Below are 17,041 nucleotides of genomic sequence, written 5' to 3'. Positions count from 1 at the left end.
TACTCCTGAATGTCTGACTGTGAGCCAGCAGAGTTCTCTGAAGAAAAGGATTTACACTCAGAACTCTCTCCTCCACAGTAAATAAGTCAGTTGCCTCTGGAGGACCTCTCCTTCAGTTTTATTAGGGAAATAGTACCATTTGATGTAAGTTAGATATGGAGTAGAAACTCAGAAGGATATCTTCCATTTCCTCAAATCCCACCTTCATTCAAGAAAGTGTGACCTTGCCATTCACAAGATCCTGAAAGATACACAGATGAGAATATAGGAGACTCCTCTCTCTGTGCTTCCTGTTATCAAGACAGACTTCAGCTACAGAGTCCAGAATGCTCCTGGGTTGAAGAAGCAGTAGCTTCCTCCTTGCTCAGTAGTGGTTGAATCTGCTGTCAACAGAGTTCTAAGATCCAAGTCCAATTTGCTGATACCCCCAAATATAGATGCTAGGACATTGGATTCTCTTGAGACAGACATGGGAAGCAACTGCTTGCCCTGGGCTTTGTAGTATGGAGTGTTGCCACAATTTGGCCACTGTTTGGAAAACAGGATACTAGGCTAGATGGACCATTGGTCTGACCAAATATGGCTACTCTTATGTTCTAAGATGGCATGTGGAACTTGATCCTTTTGTTTTGTGTAATACAGTGAGGTATTAAATGAGGGAAGGGCTTTCTTCATGCAGAAATTCTGTCCAGAGTCAGTCTAAATTTGGCAACATTGTCCAGTTTGAGGCTTGTGGAGATGGGAGTTGAAGCTCGCGGGGACTGGGACAGAGCTCGCAGAGACGGGGATGGGCTGCAAAGCTTGTGGAGATGGGGATAAACTTTGTCCCCATGTCATTCTCTAGTTTGAAGTATGAGTGGCCTTCTTGACCTAATTGTGGCTCATCAGTATTTTGTCCCTCTGATAAGCTGTGTACTTTGTTTAATTATTTTGTTTTGTGATTTTATTGACATTTGTGACTTTTTTGTAATTTTATGTATGTTTTTATTATAGTCTGCCTAGGTTGAAAGCAGAATATATATGAATAAATGAATAAGCTGAGCAGCCAAGTGGGGAACTGTATTGAAAACTGATTGACTGACAGAGGGTGGTAGTAAATAGAATTCACTTGGAAGAAACAAAGAAAGGTGAATAGTGGAGTGCCTCAGAGATCAGTTCTAGAACCCATTCTGTTCAATGTCTTTGTGAGTGATAATACCAAAGAGTTAAAAGGAAAAGTTTGCCTTTTTGTAAATGACATGAATATTTGCAATAGAATGGACACCCCAGAGGAATAGACAACATGACAAATGATCTACAAAAATTAGAAGCTTGCGCTAATGCCTGGCAGTTAAACTTTAATGTGAGGAAATGTAGAGTGAAGCATTTGGGGTATAGAAATTCAAAGGAGTAGGTGATAGGTTACAATCCACTCACTGTTTCTCTTGTTAGTAGGGGTGCATCAAGTAGGAGGGGCTGAGCAGAGAAAATTACTTGCTGCAAGATTGGTGATAGTGGAAAGGTGAAAAATGATGAAGGGGCCTTCTTTACTGGATTGGGTGCACAAATTAGAAGAGATGAAGGTCTATCATAACCTTATGTGGATTTTATTTATTTATAAACTTTATTACCCACACAGTCCACTGTTCTAGGTGGGTTACAATAGCAGGGACTGTCTTTTCTTTATGTTCAATTGTGAAGCGCTGCATACGACTGGTAGCGCTATAGAAATGATTTATAGTAGTAGTAGTTACAAAGAAACATAAATAAAATTATAAAACAAAGGACAAATACCATTTCATCACAATATCGTACCATAAAAACATCACAGCAATTATCCAAATGCTTTCTGAAACAATGTCTTCACCTGTTTTTGAAAAGTAGAATTATTCATCTGAGTGCCTATACTCAGCTGATTTCCTCAAAAGGTGCTGCAATAGAGTTATTGCGTGTCTCAACCAATCAATAAGTATTTGAAGCAGACAGACTTAACCTGTCAGTGCCAGAGCGCAACCAACAAACCAGTGAGTAGATCTGTAAGGAATTAACCAGATAAAATTGGGCCTCACCTCTCAAAACAAGATCAAACATAGCACGTTAAACTGTACACGCCAACAAATTGGAAGCCAATGCAACTCAAAATGAGATAAATCTTCAAGCAGTCGAGCTGCTGAATTCTGAAGAAACTGAAAAGCCAAGGGTAGACAAAGGCAAAGAAGACAAGCAGCAAAGAATTATAATAATCAAGGTGCAGAAGAATCAAAGCATGAAGAACAGGCCAAAAGTGTTTGAAGGTATGATATCTTTTCAATCGTCAACACATCAGAAACCAAAATTAAACTTCTAACATAAGGGCTTATTATAAGAGCAGAATCAAGAATCACACCTAAGTTTTTAATTTGGGTACAAAGAGATATCTCATCCTGATCAGTCCTCAGTGCCATAGGAACATTCATCAAAAGAACTCTAGAGCACCAGTACTTCAGTTTTTGCCAGATTTATAGCCAAGGATTACATAGCACCCAATCATTAATGCATAGCAAACAAGTTCTAGTTCAAAACAACACATCTGACAAATCCGCCAAGAAAGTTAAAAAAAAAAAAATCAGCCTATGCAGAAGGCTTCTGCAGCTTATTATGTACTAGAAGCTTTTGAGTTGCTTTGCTATGCATGCGTACCACCTGCCACAGTCATGCGGGACCACCTTAGTCTTTTGTCTTTCTACAAAACTGGGATCTTACCAGGTACTTGTGATCTGGATTGGCCACTGTTGGAAACAGAATGCTGGGTTTGATGGACTATTGGTCTGTTCCAGTATGGTAATACTTATGGTCAGATACGTGCCACCAGAGCTTGCATCAAAATGATTATTTTTTTCTTGATCTAATTTGCATTCTGTATGGTTTTCTCATGTCTTGGCCTTGTCATGCAGGACTGTGTTCTCCAGATAAACCTGTTAGATTTTCTGTCATTTTCATGTTTCCTTATTCATGTAGCCTAGTGTAGACATCAGTGAGGATCTCAGGCTCCTGGTTAGGGTATTTGTGTTCAAAATCAAATTGTTTGATTTTGTAATGTAAATTTTTCCCAGACATGGTGTCCCAGAAAATAAGGCCCTAGTGGCTTTAAAATGTACACCTGATGCAACAGGACCATATCCATTATGGATACCTATAAATGGTGCCTGCAATGCTTGGGGCCCGACCATGATGTCTCTCATCATAAATTATGCTCAAAGATGCCCAATAGGAGGTCATCTTGGTCAAGAAAAGCAGCGCAGACGTGTGTTTTGGCAGTGAGAAGTCCACTGACTTGAGTATCTAAATCATTGGTCTCCATGGGCCCCAGAGCCACATCAGATACAAGGGATACATTGGCATTGAAAGGGCACTGTTCATCCTTGGTATCAATAGACATTGAAACCAGTCATCATTCAAGCCCTGCTTGAAGAAGAGTAAGGATTCATCCTCAACTTCATCAGCACAAAGGCTTGAGAGGCTAAGATAGGTTAACATACCTTATCAGAGCACAGTTTCAAGAGCACAGAGACACCAAGGTGTTCTCAAAGCACCTCCATTGTGAAGCCCGCTCATCTTTCTCAGTATCAAGGAGGTGCAACAGCCTTACAAAGGCCTGAGACCTGGCTTCCAATACTCCCTGGGTGACTCAGGAAGACGTTGCCTGTTCTTCTGCTTTCCCTACAAGAAGCAGCTCATGAGAAGATTCAGTGAAAGATGGAGTGCCTCTTTACTCAGCATGATGTTGTGGCTTCGAGACCATCAATGGGAACAATAGTAAATAAATCCTTGTCGGAAGGAAATTTATCTAGTTGTATGAAATTAGCAACTGTGAAACCTTTATAGAAGAATTCTGTGGATATGTCTGTTCCTGGTAATTATAGGCTGATTTCAGTTTTACCTTTCTTGGCTAAAGTGATTGAGAAATAAGTATTAAAACAGTTATTGGACTTTGTTGAGAGAAATCATGTACTAAACAAATTTCATTATGATTTTAGAAAAGATCATAGTGTTGAATTGTTGCTATTATCTATGATAGATGAATTAAGAATTGGAATGGATCAAAATATTTGCTTTTGTTTGGTAACTTTAGATATTGCCTCTTCATTTGATATGGTCAGTCATACTAATTTGTTGAAGATACTTTATGATCTGGGTATTTGAGGGAAAATTTTACAGTGGTTTAAGTCGTATCTACAAGGTAGATCCTTTGTAGTTAAAATTCATGATTCTTTCTCAAATAGTTATTCAATAAATTGTGGTGTCCCTCAGAGATCAGCTTTGTTGGCCCTACTTTTCAATTTGTGTATGTCGTCATTGAGTGTAGTGTTTCAGAATTTACAGGTATCTTTTTGAATGTATGCCGATGATATGTAGTTCTTTTTTTTTTCCCCCTATTAATGGACAATGTGCAAGATTTGTCTGTAACTTTACATTTAGATAACTTATGTTGCTGCATCTATTCTGTAATCTTATCTTTAGATCTTGCTAAAACTGAAATTGCCCTCTTGTTTTGAAATATTAAGGTGTAAATTTTATTGTTAAGCCTTGTCTTTGAAATTTAGGGGTGATGTTGGATTTTTCCATGCAGAAACAAGTTAGTCATCTCGCCTTTCTTTTTTCAGCTTCATGTTCTTAGTAAGCTGAAGGGGATGGTGTCTGCTCATGACTTTCGGACAATTGTACAGAGTCTGGTCTTAACAAGAATACATTATTGTAATTATCTCTATTTAGGTATGTCAGCCATAAGATTTCAGCCTCTGCATGTAAGATTTCAGGCTCTGCATGATGTCCAAAATGTAGCAGCACACTTGATTTCTGGTGCCCAGAGATAAGATCACATTATTCCTATTTTGAAAGGGCTTCATTAGTGGCCAGTAAGATATTGGGTGGTTTTTAAGGTGCTGTATATTTTTTGAATGCATTACCTATGTATCAACCATGTCGAGCTTTATGCTCTGAATTAGCAAAGCAATTGTGTGTCCCTGCAAGTACAGCATATCATTTTGCTGATATGCGTAATCAAGTCTTTTTGATTGCTGTTGTGAGTATGTGGAATCATTTTCCTGGACATTTAATGCTGTGTAAGTAGGCAAAAGTTCAGTAAGTATCTGAAAACTCATTATTTTATGAATGCCTTCCTTGAGGGATGACCTTGGACTTGTTTGAAACAATTATCCCAAGGATTGAGATGTTACAGTTAGAATATTGATGAGTCAAATGTTATGGTGTATTGTATTTGATGATTTTATGTATGTTTTGATGTAACCTGCATTGAGCTAAGGCGGGATATAAATACGAAAGTAAATAAAATGAATGTTGATGCAGAGACACATCCACTTGGTTCTTGACTCATTAACTAGCTGCAGAGGAGGCATCGACACTAAGACCTTGAGGAGCCTCAGGGTCAAAGTCTACTCACACCACTGTTGATCTTCAGTGTCTTTGGGGGGATGGGGGGTGGGGAAAGGTAGTTTCACTGAGGCATCAGAGATAATCAGTTTTCAATGCTCACGGCCAAGGCCCGACTCTCATGCCAATAGATGGAAAGATTCTACTGAAACCAGGACAACTGCTATTCAAACTAATGTCTATTACTATCTCGTAAGAGTGTATTTTAAGAATATTTTTGAAAGATTACCCTCAGAGTTTTCCACAGTCTTCAGCAATTAGTAACAACTGTTGCCCGGTGGTATAGCACTTCATTCATAGGGCTACGCTTCTTTTTAACACCGTGTTACATGCTATTAGTGTCATTTAGTACTACATTTACAAAACCTTCACCAGCTATAGTAATTAACCGCTACTTTAAGATAGCATAGTCCTTCATAGAAACTGGATCTATCTTTGTTTACCCAGCGTCCTCACTAACTCCATGCTCCAAAGTGTCAAAGAGCAGAAATGAATATCTGACTGCCTTTCCCTGGAAGCGCCCTACGCCGTGGGTTTCAACCTTCTTTCCTCAGGGACTCAGGTTAAAGCTGTCATCTATGCTGTCATCTCTTGGAAACAAGCTGCTGGATCAATTAATTACTTTAGCTGGTGAAGGTTTTGTAAATGTAGTACTAAATGACACTAATAGCACGTAACACGGTGTTAAAAAGAGTAGCCCTATGAATGAAGTTCTATACCACCGGGCAACAGTTATTACTAATTGCCAAAGACTGTGAAAAACTCTGAGGGTACTCTTTCAAAAATATTCTTAAAATACACTTTTACATAGTTTTGTATTGAGAAAGTAATAGACATTAGTTTGGGTAGCAGTTGTCCTGGTTTCAGTAGAATAATTGACATTTTTACCAGTGACTGTTGGATCATTTGCTTGCGTTAATAGATGGAAAGAGGCAGAAGCCCAGACTTCTCCTCTGGAGTAATTTTCAGGGTCTCATTCTGAGCACTCCTGAGACTCTGATTAGGAGCCAAATGTTTTCTCTAAAGAGGGTTCAACTAGCTTACTATCAGTCCCTTCACCTTTTCATGATAAAACTTTTACTTTACAACATTTGATTCCACAATGAATATTTGCATACATGGAGGCAGTGCAGGCAAATTGATCTCCTGCATAATCATTGTGTAATTACAGTGCAGGAGGGATTTATAAGCCTAATAAACCTCTGCCTAAAACTGTAGGAACTAATATTCCAAAACAACTGAGCTAGATGGCTGAGTTTTGAGTTCAAATAGGTGCTTAACTTTAGGAGTATAGAACTGAAGTCCTAAATGTAGGCACCTAGCATAGGACGTTAATTTTGAACACCCAAGTTTACTTCTTTTGACCAGGTCCTGCCCTCTTTTTAAGTGCCTAAGTTTAAGTGCTGAGCAGAAAGAATGTTTTTACATAGGAATATCTAGACACTTCACTCTGAAGTTAGGCGCCTAAAACTTTTGAACATTTGGCTCTTAGCCATTGGAACCGGTATTGTAAGACAAATCTTAAGTTTTCCGAGAGTCCTGGACTACAGATTTTAGATCTACCAGAAAGGCTAAAGTAAAATTTCGATTTGGTTCATTGTATTAATACCACTACCTTTTGGTCTCCTTTCTCTAGGTGGGAGGCTTATTTTCTTTTTGTCACTCCAACAATCATGCAGGCTGTCCGTTCTAGACACTGTACTTGCATATAATGTAGACCACTTTGGTTGTACCACAGAAAGGAGGTTTATCAAATCCAAGGGCCTTAAACTAGCATAACTTTTTATCTTCTGTCTTTTTTTATCTTTTTGAAACGTAACTTTTTATTCTCTTTTCAATATTTTAATATGTTATCTTTGTACACCGCTATGATGGATTGCCTAACAGTGGTATATTGAGCTGTAATAAACTAAACTAAACTTGGAGTACTAAATTGTGGTCATTCTGTGTACATGTATTTAAGAAAAAGCAGTGATTGTAAGTTAATGAAGTTTTTCATTTCAGAATCATCTTTCAGGACTATCTTAGAACTGGTGGGTGAGAGTGGAGGTTGTGATTTGAAAAATGAGAATTTTTGGATTTATTATATGTTGTTCTGATGTATATATTATGCTAATGTTTTACTGTTTTATACGTAAACTGCATTAGGTCCCCTATGGTGGAGGAAGGCAGTATATAAGCCTAAAATAGAAACTGAAAGTGCTGAAACAAACTTATTTCTTCTGCCATGCAGCACATGTTTGTTCTCCGGGAACGGCCTGAAACAGTGTTAATTGATTTGATCCAGAGAACAAAGGATGCAGTGCGAGAGCTTGACAATCTGCAATATCGCAAAATGAAGAAGCTCCTATTTCAAGAAGCTCATAATGGGCCTGCTGTGGAAGCACAGGAAGAGGAAGAGGTATACATAGGGAACAGTTGCCAAGCCATCTAGAGTAGAGGGGTGTGGTAGCCGTGTTAGGGCCAGATATACTAAACCTAACGAGTCATTAACGAGCAAGTTGTAAACCCTGGCATGCACTAAAAGCCATTTTATGATGACGGTAGCAGCTAATGAAAACGGAATGCAGATGAGCAAATTGTGTAGAAACCCTATTGTAATGAGACGCACTAAGCTTTTCCGATTGCCTTAACGCTGGAAACTTTAACGAGAGGTCTGTACCTCTCGTTGGGGCTGCACGGGATTGAAAACTGATGAAAAACCGCTATAAAAAGTCATTCCGCCCCCCCCACCCCCCCCCCCCCCCCCCCCCCGGCCACAATAATAAAAACAAAAATGCAGTTGAGGCCTGCCATCGAAAAAAGCCGTTCCCTACCGATTCGCTATGGAATTAGGTAGGGAATGGCTCTAACGATGACTTTAGTGCATCTGGCTCTTAGTCCACTTTTAAAGGTAATCAATAGAAATAAAACATGTATTAAGTTATGTCCAATAAAAAAGGTATCATCTTATTTTCTTTTCCATGTTTTATTTTGTTTTCTTTCTATTGATTACCAAGCCATCTACCGGTAGTAACTTTATCCCCTTTTATTATTGTAAAGCATTTTGATCTTACACAAGAATTATGTTCAATCAAGTTGTCATATGTATTCACACAGAGCATATAAATTTAAATATCACTTCCTTTCACTGAAACCTCTTAGTACAGCATAGACAATTTAAACTTCTATTTAAAGCATATATGCTATTTGCCAATATAGTTTGAAAGACTCTGGAAAATATTCCTGATATATAACAGGATGGAATTGGTCCAGAGGGTGGCTACTAAAATGGTCAGCAATTTTCATCATAGAATGTATGGGGTTAGACTTAAAGATCTCAATATGTGTACTTTGGAAGAAAGATAGAAGAGGGAGAGATATGATAGAGACATTTAAATACTTCTGTTGGATAAATGCACAGTAGGCAAGTCTCTTTCTACTGAAAAGAAGCTCTAGATTGAGGAAGATGAAAAGGGATAGACTCTTAGGAGTAATCTAAGGAAATACGTTTTTAAAGAAAGGGTGGGGAATTCGTGGAACAGCCTGCTGGTGGGCTTGGTGGACACAGACTGCATCTGAATTGAAGAAAAAATGGGACAAGTATGTAGGATCTCTAAGAGAAGGAAGGGATAATAGATAGTAACATAGATGGTATGGATGGGCAGAGTAGGTAGGTCATATCGTCTTTATCTGGAGTCATTTTCTATGTTTCGTGTTTTGGAAAGAGCCTTAGAGAGATGCCATTTTGTAGAAGATGGTTGTAAAGGGCTAGTCATGGCCTCTTATTGAACTAACTTTTTATTGCAAAATAAACAGGATCCTTTTGTATTTTCTTCCTATAGGAGCAAGACCAAGGCATTGGCCGGACAGGGACAGTGAACAGTGTCGGGAGTAATCAATCTATTCCCAGTATGTCCATCAGTGCCAGTAGTCAAAGCAGTAGTGTTAACAGTCTTCCAGATGCCTCTGATGACAAGAGTGAACTAGACATGATGGATGGTGACCACACTGTGATGTCAAATAGCTCTGTCATCCACTTAAAACCTGTAAGTACTTGGATTGTTGTGATCATGGGAAGTAACACATAGATAAAGATTATGTAAATGAAGAACATTGAGCAGTATTTCTTGCAACAGAAACTGTCTTGCCAGAGGCATTGGTCAGCAGTTGATTCATGATAGCAATCATTTGCATGGAATGTAGAGAAATATGCTATGACATTTTTGTTTCCAGATTTCATTAAATTTATAATAGAAGGATTGAATACCATTTTTTGTTAATTTTTCAGAGGTATTTATTGACAGTCAAGTATAACGTCAGTAATTTAGTATCATCCACAAAACACAATACACTGTTCAAGAAAGAAATCGTTATAACAGACAAGAGCATCGCTTGTATACCTATAATAACCAGGCAGTATTATTAGATCAGTATAATAATAACAGGAGATGCCCCAGTAAACCTGAAGTTTTTATTTTTAAACTAGGTTATGCCACACTAAGGATCCCAAGTTAACCTTTCCAGTCATACAAATTTTACACAAAACTTATGTGTATAGTTCTGGAACCATTTAGTTGCAGCTTTAGATTAGGTACCCATAAGCCACCTTTTTTCCTATCCCTATAAAGCACTACACAAGGTAACCCTTATGCCAGATAAACTTGACCAACCTATCCTGAAGCCCAGACAGAAATATCTTGCCAAATGGATGGGAAGAAGTGGATTGGGTGTGGTAAAATATTCATGTTCAAAGTGCTAGCCTGCCAAAACAGGACAGGGATGCGGGATGCGTTCCAAGTCATTCTTAGTTTCACGGACCAGTTGGGGAAATTGGCCTGAATGAGATCCTGAAAATTGGTAGTCAACTCAGCTTCCAAGTATCTAATTCTTCTAGTGGGGAAGAACAAGGTATGGTTATCTAATATCTCCCCTGACATATTGAACACTAAGTTTTCCATCATATTAACTTTGAAACCAGAAGCCTTAGCATGCAGCTGAATTTTATTCAATGAGTTACGGTGTGCCTTGCACACCCAGCATATCATCCATAGTTGCTGCGCCACATGGCTCTTCTTTCCCTGCTGCAGAAAAGCAGCGTTTAATCTTGTTGGTGTGCTTCTGCAACATCATGCCTCACTGGCAAGTGTCAAGTTGCAGGTCCGGCTGTACAAGGATCGCCAAAGTAGGTGAGAGAAAAGCAATATTTCGCCTTATTGCTGAGGAGCCTGTTCAGAGCTTCAAGCTGATGTGTTCATCATACAATGACATCCTGAAATGTTTTTTTTAAAGTAATAACTTTTTAATCTTGACTTAAATTTTTGATAAGATGATTCAAGTCTTAGGTCAAGAGGCAAAGAATTCCAAAGCATAGGTCCTAGTATGCTAAAAATTGCTGTGTGGTTAGATTCAAAACAGAGTTGATAATCAGGCACCGGCAATAGTTGACGTTGAGAGGAATGTAGGAATCGAGCAGGATAAGGAATTAGAACATGTAATAGAAATACATCAAAACCTAATTCGAATGTATTATAACCTAGAGCAGTGGTTCCCAGCAGTGGCGTAGCCAGAAGGTAATTTTTGTGTGGGCGAAGAGGTTGGGTGGATGGTCACTAGAGAAACACCTGCCACCTGATATGCCCTGCCCACAGCCCTACTCCTACCACACACCTACCCCACTCCCAATAACTTCAATGGGAGTAGCAATGTTGGCCTCAATGGCTGCAGGCCACATTGAGAGCTAGGGGAAATATAAGAGGGTGCACTCTTCATCCTCCACTGAGCCATGGTCCGCCAACACACATATGCTTCCCCCAGAGTCTGGAGTTAGCAGTGGAGGAAAAAGGTGCAGATAAGAGAGATTTACCCAGTGAACAGAGTTCCCGGGGAGGAATGTAGGGAGAGATGAGAGTGGAGAGGTACAGAGGAGCTGCAGAGTGAATGCACTTATAGGTCAATAAGAGGAGTTTGAACTGAGTGTAATTACACGTTGAGTAAAGAAAGTTTTTCTCTGATTCGTTTTAAATTTACTACATTGTAGCTTCATCGCATGCCCCCTAGTCCTAGTATTTTTAGAAAGCGTAAGAAGATGCTTCACATCTACCTGTTCAACTCCTTTTCTCCAAGCTGAAGAGCCCTAGCCGCTTTAGCCTTTCCTTATAGGGAAGTCATCCCATCCCCTTTATCATTTTCATCGCCCTTCTCTGCATCTTTTCTAATTCCACTTTATCTTGTTTGAGATACGGCGACCAGAATTGAACACAATATTCGAGGTACAGTCACACCTTGGAGCGATACAAAGGCATTATAACATCCTCATTTTGTTTTCCAAAACTCTGCTGCCCGTCTCATCTTCCGCCAGGGTCGCTTTACTCATACTACCCCTCTCCTCAAGACCCTTCACTGGCTCCCTATCCGTTTTCACATCCTGTTCAAACTTCTTCTACTAACCTATAAATGTACTCACTCTGCTGCTCCCCAGTATCTCTCCACACTCGTCCATCCCTACACCCCTTCCCATGCACTCCGCTCCATGGATAAATCCTCCTTATCTGTTCCCTTCTCCACTACCGCCAACTCCAGACTTCGCGCCTTCTGTTTTGCTGCACCCTACGCCTGGAATAAACTTCCTGAGCCCCTACGTCTTGCCCCATCCTTGGCCACCTTTAAATCTAGACTGAAAGCCCACCTCTTTAACATTGCTTTTGACTCGTAACCACTTGTAACCACTCGCCTCCACCTACCCTCCTCTCTTCCTTCCCGTTCACATTAATTGATTTGATTTGCTTACTTTATTTTTTGTCTATTAGATTGTAAGCTCTTAGAGCAGGGACTGTCTTTCTTCTATGTTTGTGCAGCGCTGCGTATGCCTTGTAGCGCTATAGAAATGCTAAATAGTAGTAGTAGTAGTAGTAGTTTCCTAATAATACCTAACATTCTATTTGCTTTCTTAGCCGCAGCAGCACACTGAGCAGAAGGTTTCAAGGTATCATCAACGACGACACCTAGATCCCTTTCTTGTTTCGTGACTCCTAACGTGGAACCTTGCATGAAGTAGCTATAATTTGGGTTCCTCTTTCCCACATGCATCACTTTGCACTTGCTCACAATAAACGTCATCTGCCATTTAGACGCCCAGTCTCGTATGGTCTTCTTGTAATTTTTCACAATCCTCCCGCGATTTAACAACTTTGAATAACTTTGTGTCATCAGCAAATTTAATTACCTTACTAGTTACTCCCATCTCTGGGTCATCTATAAATATGTTAAAAAGCAGTGGTCCCAGCACAGACCTCTGGGGAACCCCACTAACTACCCTTCTCCATTGAGGATACTGACCATTTAACCCTACTCTCTATTTTCTATCTTTTAACCACTTTTTAATCCACTACCTCCTATCCCATGACTCTCCAATTTCCTCTGGAGTCTCTTTTTTTTTTTTTTTTTTTTTTAATTTTTTATTTATAAACATTTAAATTTTTACAAGCTATAAAACAACTTGCCGGAAATACAGAGAAAGTAATATATAGGAATTATTTCAGTCAGGCAGTTCTATTCTCTTCCTTAGACCACTAAATAGGGAGAGTGAAACAAGACAAGGAGATCAATTAAACAGTAAAAAGAAAAAAAAAAGTGGTGTTAACCTGATTATCCCCAGATATTACTCATCTAATTCATTATTCCACATTGATCATCTGGTTGGCTTCTTCAAGGCCAATACGGTGTATAGTCAAATCATTTCATTGAAAACATACTTATTGTCCAATATTAGTTAGAAATAATACATTTAATTACATTCTTTCTCTTTTAAAAACCAGAAGTTATTTAACAATACATATACTTAAGTCTGTAATTCAAATCCCACTGATTAAAGTAATCCCAGTTTTCACAGGCTTCACTCCTTTTAAAGTAATAATTTAGGAAATATTTCTGAGGAAAACTTTAGGAGTCATACCCGTAACTCTGGGAAAAACAATAATCTCAATATTAATCATCTATAATAATATTCATTTTATTATTCAAAATTTCTGGTCTATTATAATTTTCAAAATCATAACCACTTCTTGCTCGTGTAGAATCATTTGTTATGTCAAATTTTCACTCTCAAAGGGTTCAGTTATATTGTCCATGTAACTCTCTAATAAAATTATATCTGAAACAAAATTATTTACTGCCACCGTTAGGTCCCAAAGCGCCTTCCAGATGCTATTCAATGTAACCTCCACGGGAGCCAAAAACTCCAAGTTGATTTCGCTTAGGTGTTTAGGAGTGGTTCCGCCAATTCGGGTTCTGCTGTAAACCTCCTCTATTTCAGCATATGCCTCTAAATCACTCCTCCACTCCTTTGGACATGGTAGGTTGAATAATTCGGGAGCGATGAAGTTGTTTTTTCCAGGTCTAAGAGCGTCGACGGTCCTGCACTTGCTGCTCAGGGGACAAAACGCTGGCCATCGGCAGCTGACCACCAGTTGTCCCCTTCCTCTCAGTTAAGGTAACTGCAATTGCAGCGAGGAAATTTATGTAAAGAATACGGAACTTCAGAGGGCAGCTGGGCCGTTGGGCATACGAACTTCAGGTCACCATCTTACCACTCTCCCAGTTTGGGACATTCTTTGTCTGGTTTCTCCTCAGAGGCCTGTCTGATATGGGTAACCCTTCAGCATAGCCCTCTGAGTCATTGAAACACAGAAGCCCCTCCACCACTACAAGGTGGTGTCGCTTCGGAGGGGTCCTCTGGAGTCTTTCATGAGGTACTTTGTCATACACCTTCTGAAAATCCAGATACACAATATCAACCGGCTCACCTTTATCCACATGTTTGTTCATCCCTTCAAAGAAATGTAGTAGATTGCTGAGGCAAGATTTCCCTTCGCTAAATCCATGTTGGCTTTGTCTCATTAATCCTTGCTTTTGAATATGCTCTGTAATTTTGTTCTTAATAATAGTCTCTATCATTTTGCCTGGCACCGACGTCAGACTCACCGGATCTCCTCTGGAACTTTTTTAAAAAATTGGCGTTATATTGGCCACCCTCCAATCTTCCGGTACCACACTCGATTTTAAGGATAAATTACATATTACTAACCATAGCTCCGCAAGCTCATTTTTCAGTTCTATCAGTACTCTGGAATGAATGCCATCCGGTCCAGGAGATTTGCTTCTCCAGTTTGTAGAACTGCCCCATTATACCTTCCAGGTTTACAGAGAATTCATTGTTTATCCAATGATAATCGAACAGGAAGAATGTCCAAATCAAAAAAGAAGGGTGCCCTAAGTTTGACCTGTTCCAATTGCATCTAGGGTTTAAAAGGTGCTCTGATTGAATAGCTAAGCACTGGAAGGATTAAGGCATGCCCCCCCCCCCCCCCTCTCCTTAAACCCCCAGTGGTTACTGTCCCTCCCCCTCACCCCTGAAAGTGACACTGGAAAGGGAAACTAGACTTCCTGCCATCAGGTATTTATTGGCATTCTGAACACAGCAGCAAGCAGGTATGAAGGGTTAGCCCAGTGGTTACTGCAGTGGACTGTAAACCAGGGGACCCAGGTTCAAATCCCTCTTCAACTCTCTCTTTTTTTAATACCTTTAAATTGTGAGCTCTCCAGAACCAGAGATTAATATTTAGGTACAATAGGTATAAGACATCTGCAAGCCTGAGGGCTATTGAGGTGGTACACATTCAGGTACAATAAGTATTTCCTTCTCTCTGGAGAGCTCACCATTTAAAATAACAAAGTTCCAGTGGAATTTGAACCCGAGAGCACTGCATTAAAGTCCACTGCACTGATCGCTAGGTTGTCCCTCTGCTCTGCACGGGGCGTCTGTGTGACCATTTTTGTACAAATGTTGCCAGACAGACATCCTTGTTCCTGGTTTTTGGTGATTATAATTTAGACATTTTGTGTTGGAAATTGGCTGTTTAGTTTGGGAGTTCTCAAGTAATTTCAATCAGGAACCCCCCCCCCCCCCCCCCTTCAATTTTTTTCCTGTTCAAAAATGGCTGTGAGATAGACTTTTTTTTTTTTTTTTTTTTTACACGTTATGAGCGTGATGTTCCAATTCTGACTTGGACGTTCTTTCAGAAATTCCCTTCCATATCAACTGGTTCACCTTTATCCACACGTTTATTCACATCTTTAAAAAAATGTAGATTAGTGAGGCGAAACTTTCCTTGAAATTCATGTTGACCTTGTCCTATTAAACCTTGTATTTCTAGGTGTTCAGTAATTTTGTATTTTCAGCAGCTTGAGTAGGTTAAGGATGGTACATAATGATTCGTGAATGTTGTACTGAAAGTTGCTCTTTTAGGTTCAATATACTGTTTTCTTTCTTTTATTCAGGAAGAAGAAAATTACAGAGAAGAATTGGACCCCAGAACTCGACCATCAGAGCCACAGTCGCCACCCCAAGTATCTCGGCACAAATCTCACTATCGCAACAGAGAGCACTTTGCCACTATACGCACAGCCTCACTGGTGGGTTTGCTTTCTTTTCCTTTCCTCTTCCTTTTTAATAAACAAATTCCAGATCTTTGCAAGTGTAAGAATTTACCAAAGGTATCTGTCTTCACTGTTACTTCACCTGGTAAATAAATCCTCACTTTTTCTTTCAAAGGTGGTTTCTCATCCATGATTTATGCATTGCAAGGCAGTACTGTCACTGTTCCTGCACTATGCATTTCATCAGTATTTTGAGCAATAGTAACATGGGTCAGCTGTTCTATATTATAAATTCTTTGTGCAGAAGATCTTTCTTGAAAACGCTAAATGTAAAACCCTCCTAGTTTTTGACAGCTTATGAAAGTATCTAACATAATTAGCAAACTTCTTAACTACCTTTTCATTGCCCAAGGCAACTACAGTAAAAAAAAAAGCGATTATATCAATATCTCTTACAATATTATCAGTTAAAATTAAAATGCTATAGCTATTCAACTTTTGCATTTATTAGCTGTAATTATAACAGCTGGGAATTGCCATATGAAATTTGTGCTGGGCTGCCAGCGAAGGTTTACAAGAGGTTACAAAGGTTACAAAATATTGCTGCTCAGATTGTAACTGGAAGTGACCAGTGAATTAATATGAACCTCTGTTGAGTGCTTTCCTTTAGCTGTTCATCGTGGAACATATTCTGTTCAAATTGGTGCTAGTATCTTTTGAGGTCTTGCATTTACAATGCCTTGCCTAAAAGGAAGATATGTTGAATTGGTTTCTTCCAGTTAGTTACCTTTGTTCTCGTTAAGGACAGTTGTTAGTACTTCAAACAGTACTTAAGGATTGCTGTACAGGTCCATCAAACTCCATATCCTATTTCCCAACAGTGGACAATCTAGGTCACAGATACCTGTCAAGATCCTAAACAGTGTACGATTCTATAAGAAGTGGTTCTCCTAGGTCTAAATTTATTACTGTGTTTTGGACGTTTCCTCCAGGAACCTGTCCAAACCTTTTTTTAAAGCCAACTATACCAACTGCTTTTACTACATTCTTAACAAATTCCAGTGCTTAATTACGCATCAAGAGGCGGGGGAAAAAATTTTCTCTGAATTTTAGTAATGTCATGGCATGTCTTCTAGACTTTGTACTTGTTGAAAGAAAAGATAGAGAATTTGTGTTTACCTGTTCCACTCCACTCATGATTTTATAAACCTCTAGC

The 17,041-nt window shown here is 39.3% G+C and overlaps 1 protein-coding gene across 2 annotated transcripts in view; it reads left to right on the top strand.

The window, feature by feature from the left end:
• TAOK1 (TAO kinase 1) overlaps positions 1 to 17,041 on the top strand; it is a 247,468-nt gene that overhangs the window by 170,539 nt on the left and 59,888 nt on the right. For both annotated transcript variants that reach the window (XM_030185736.1, XM_030185737.1), the window contains 3 exons: positions 7,643 to 7,810; positions 9,234 to 9,437; positions 15,727 to 15,861. In XM_030185736.1, coding sequence (XP_030041596.1) covers positions 7,643 to 7,810; positions 9,234 to 9,437; positions 15,727 to 15,861 — 507 coding nt within the window. The remainder of the gene's footprint in view (positions 1 to 7,642; positions 7,811 to 9,233; positions 9,438 to 15,726; positions 15,862 to 17,041) is intronic.

Source organism: Microcaecilia unicolor, chromosome 13 (genome assembly GCF_901765095.1).
Source record: "Microcaecilia unicolor chromosome 13, aMicUni1.1, whole genome shotgun sequence".
NCBI lineage: Eukaryota > Metazoa > Chordata > Amphibia > Gymnophiona > Siphonopidae > Microcaecilia > Microcaecilia unicolor.
The sequence above is the reverse complement of the archived record's forward strand: the minus strand, read 5'-3'. Positions and strand labels throughout refer to the sequence as shown.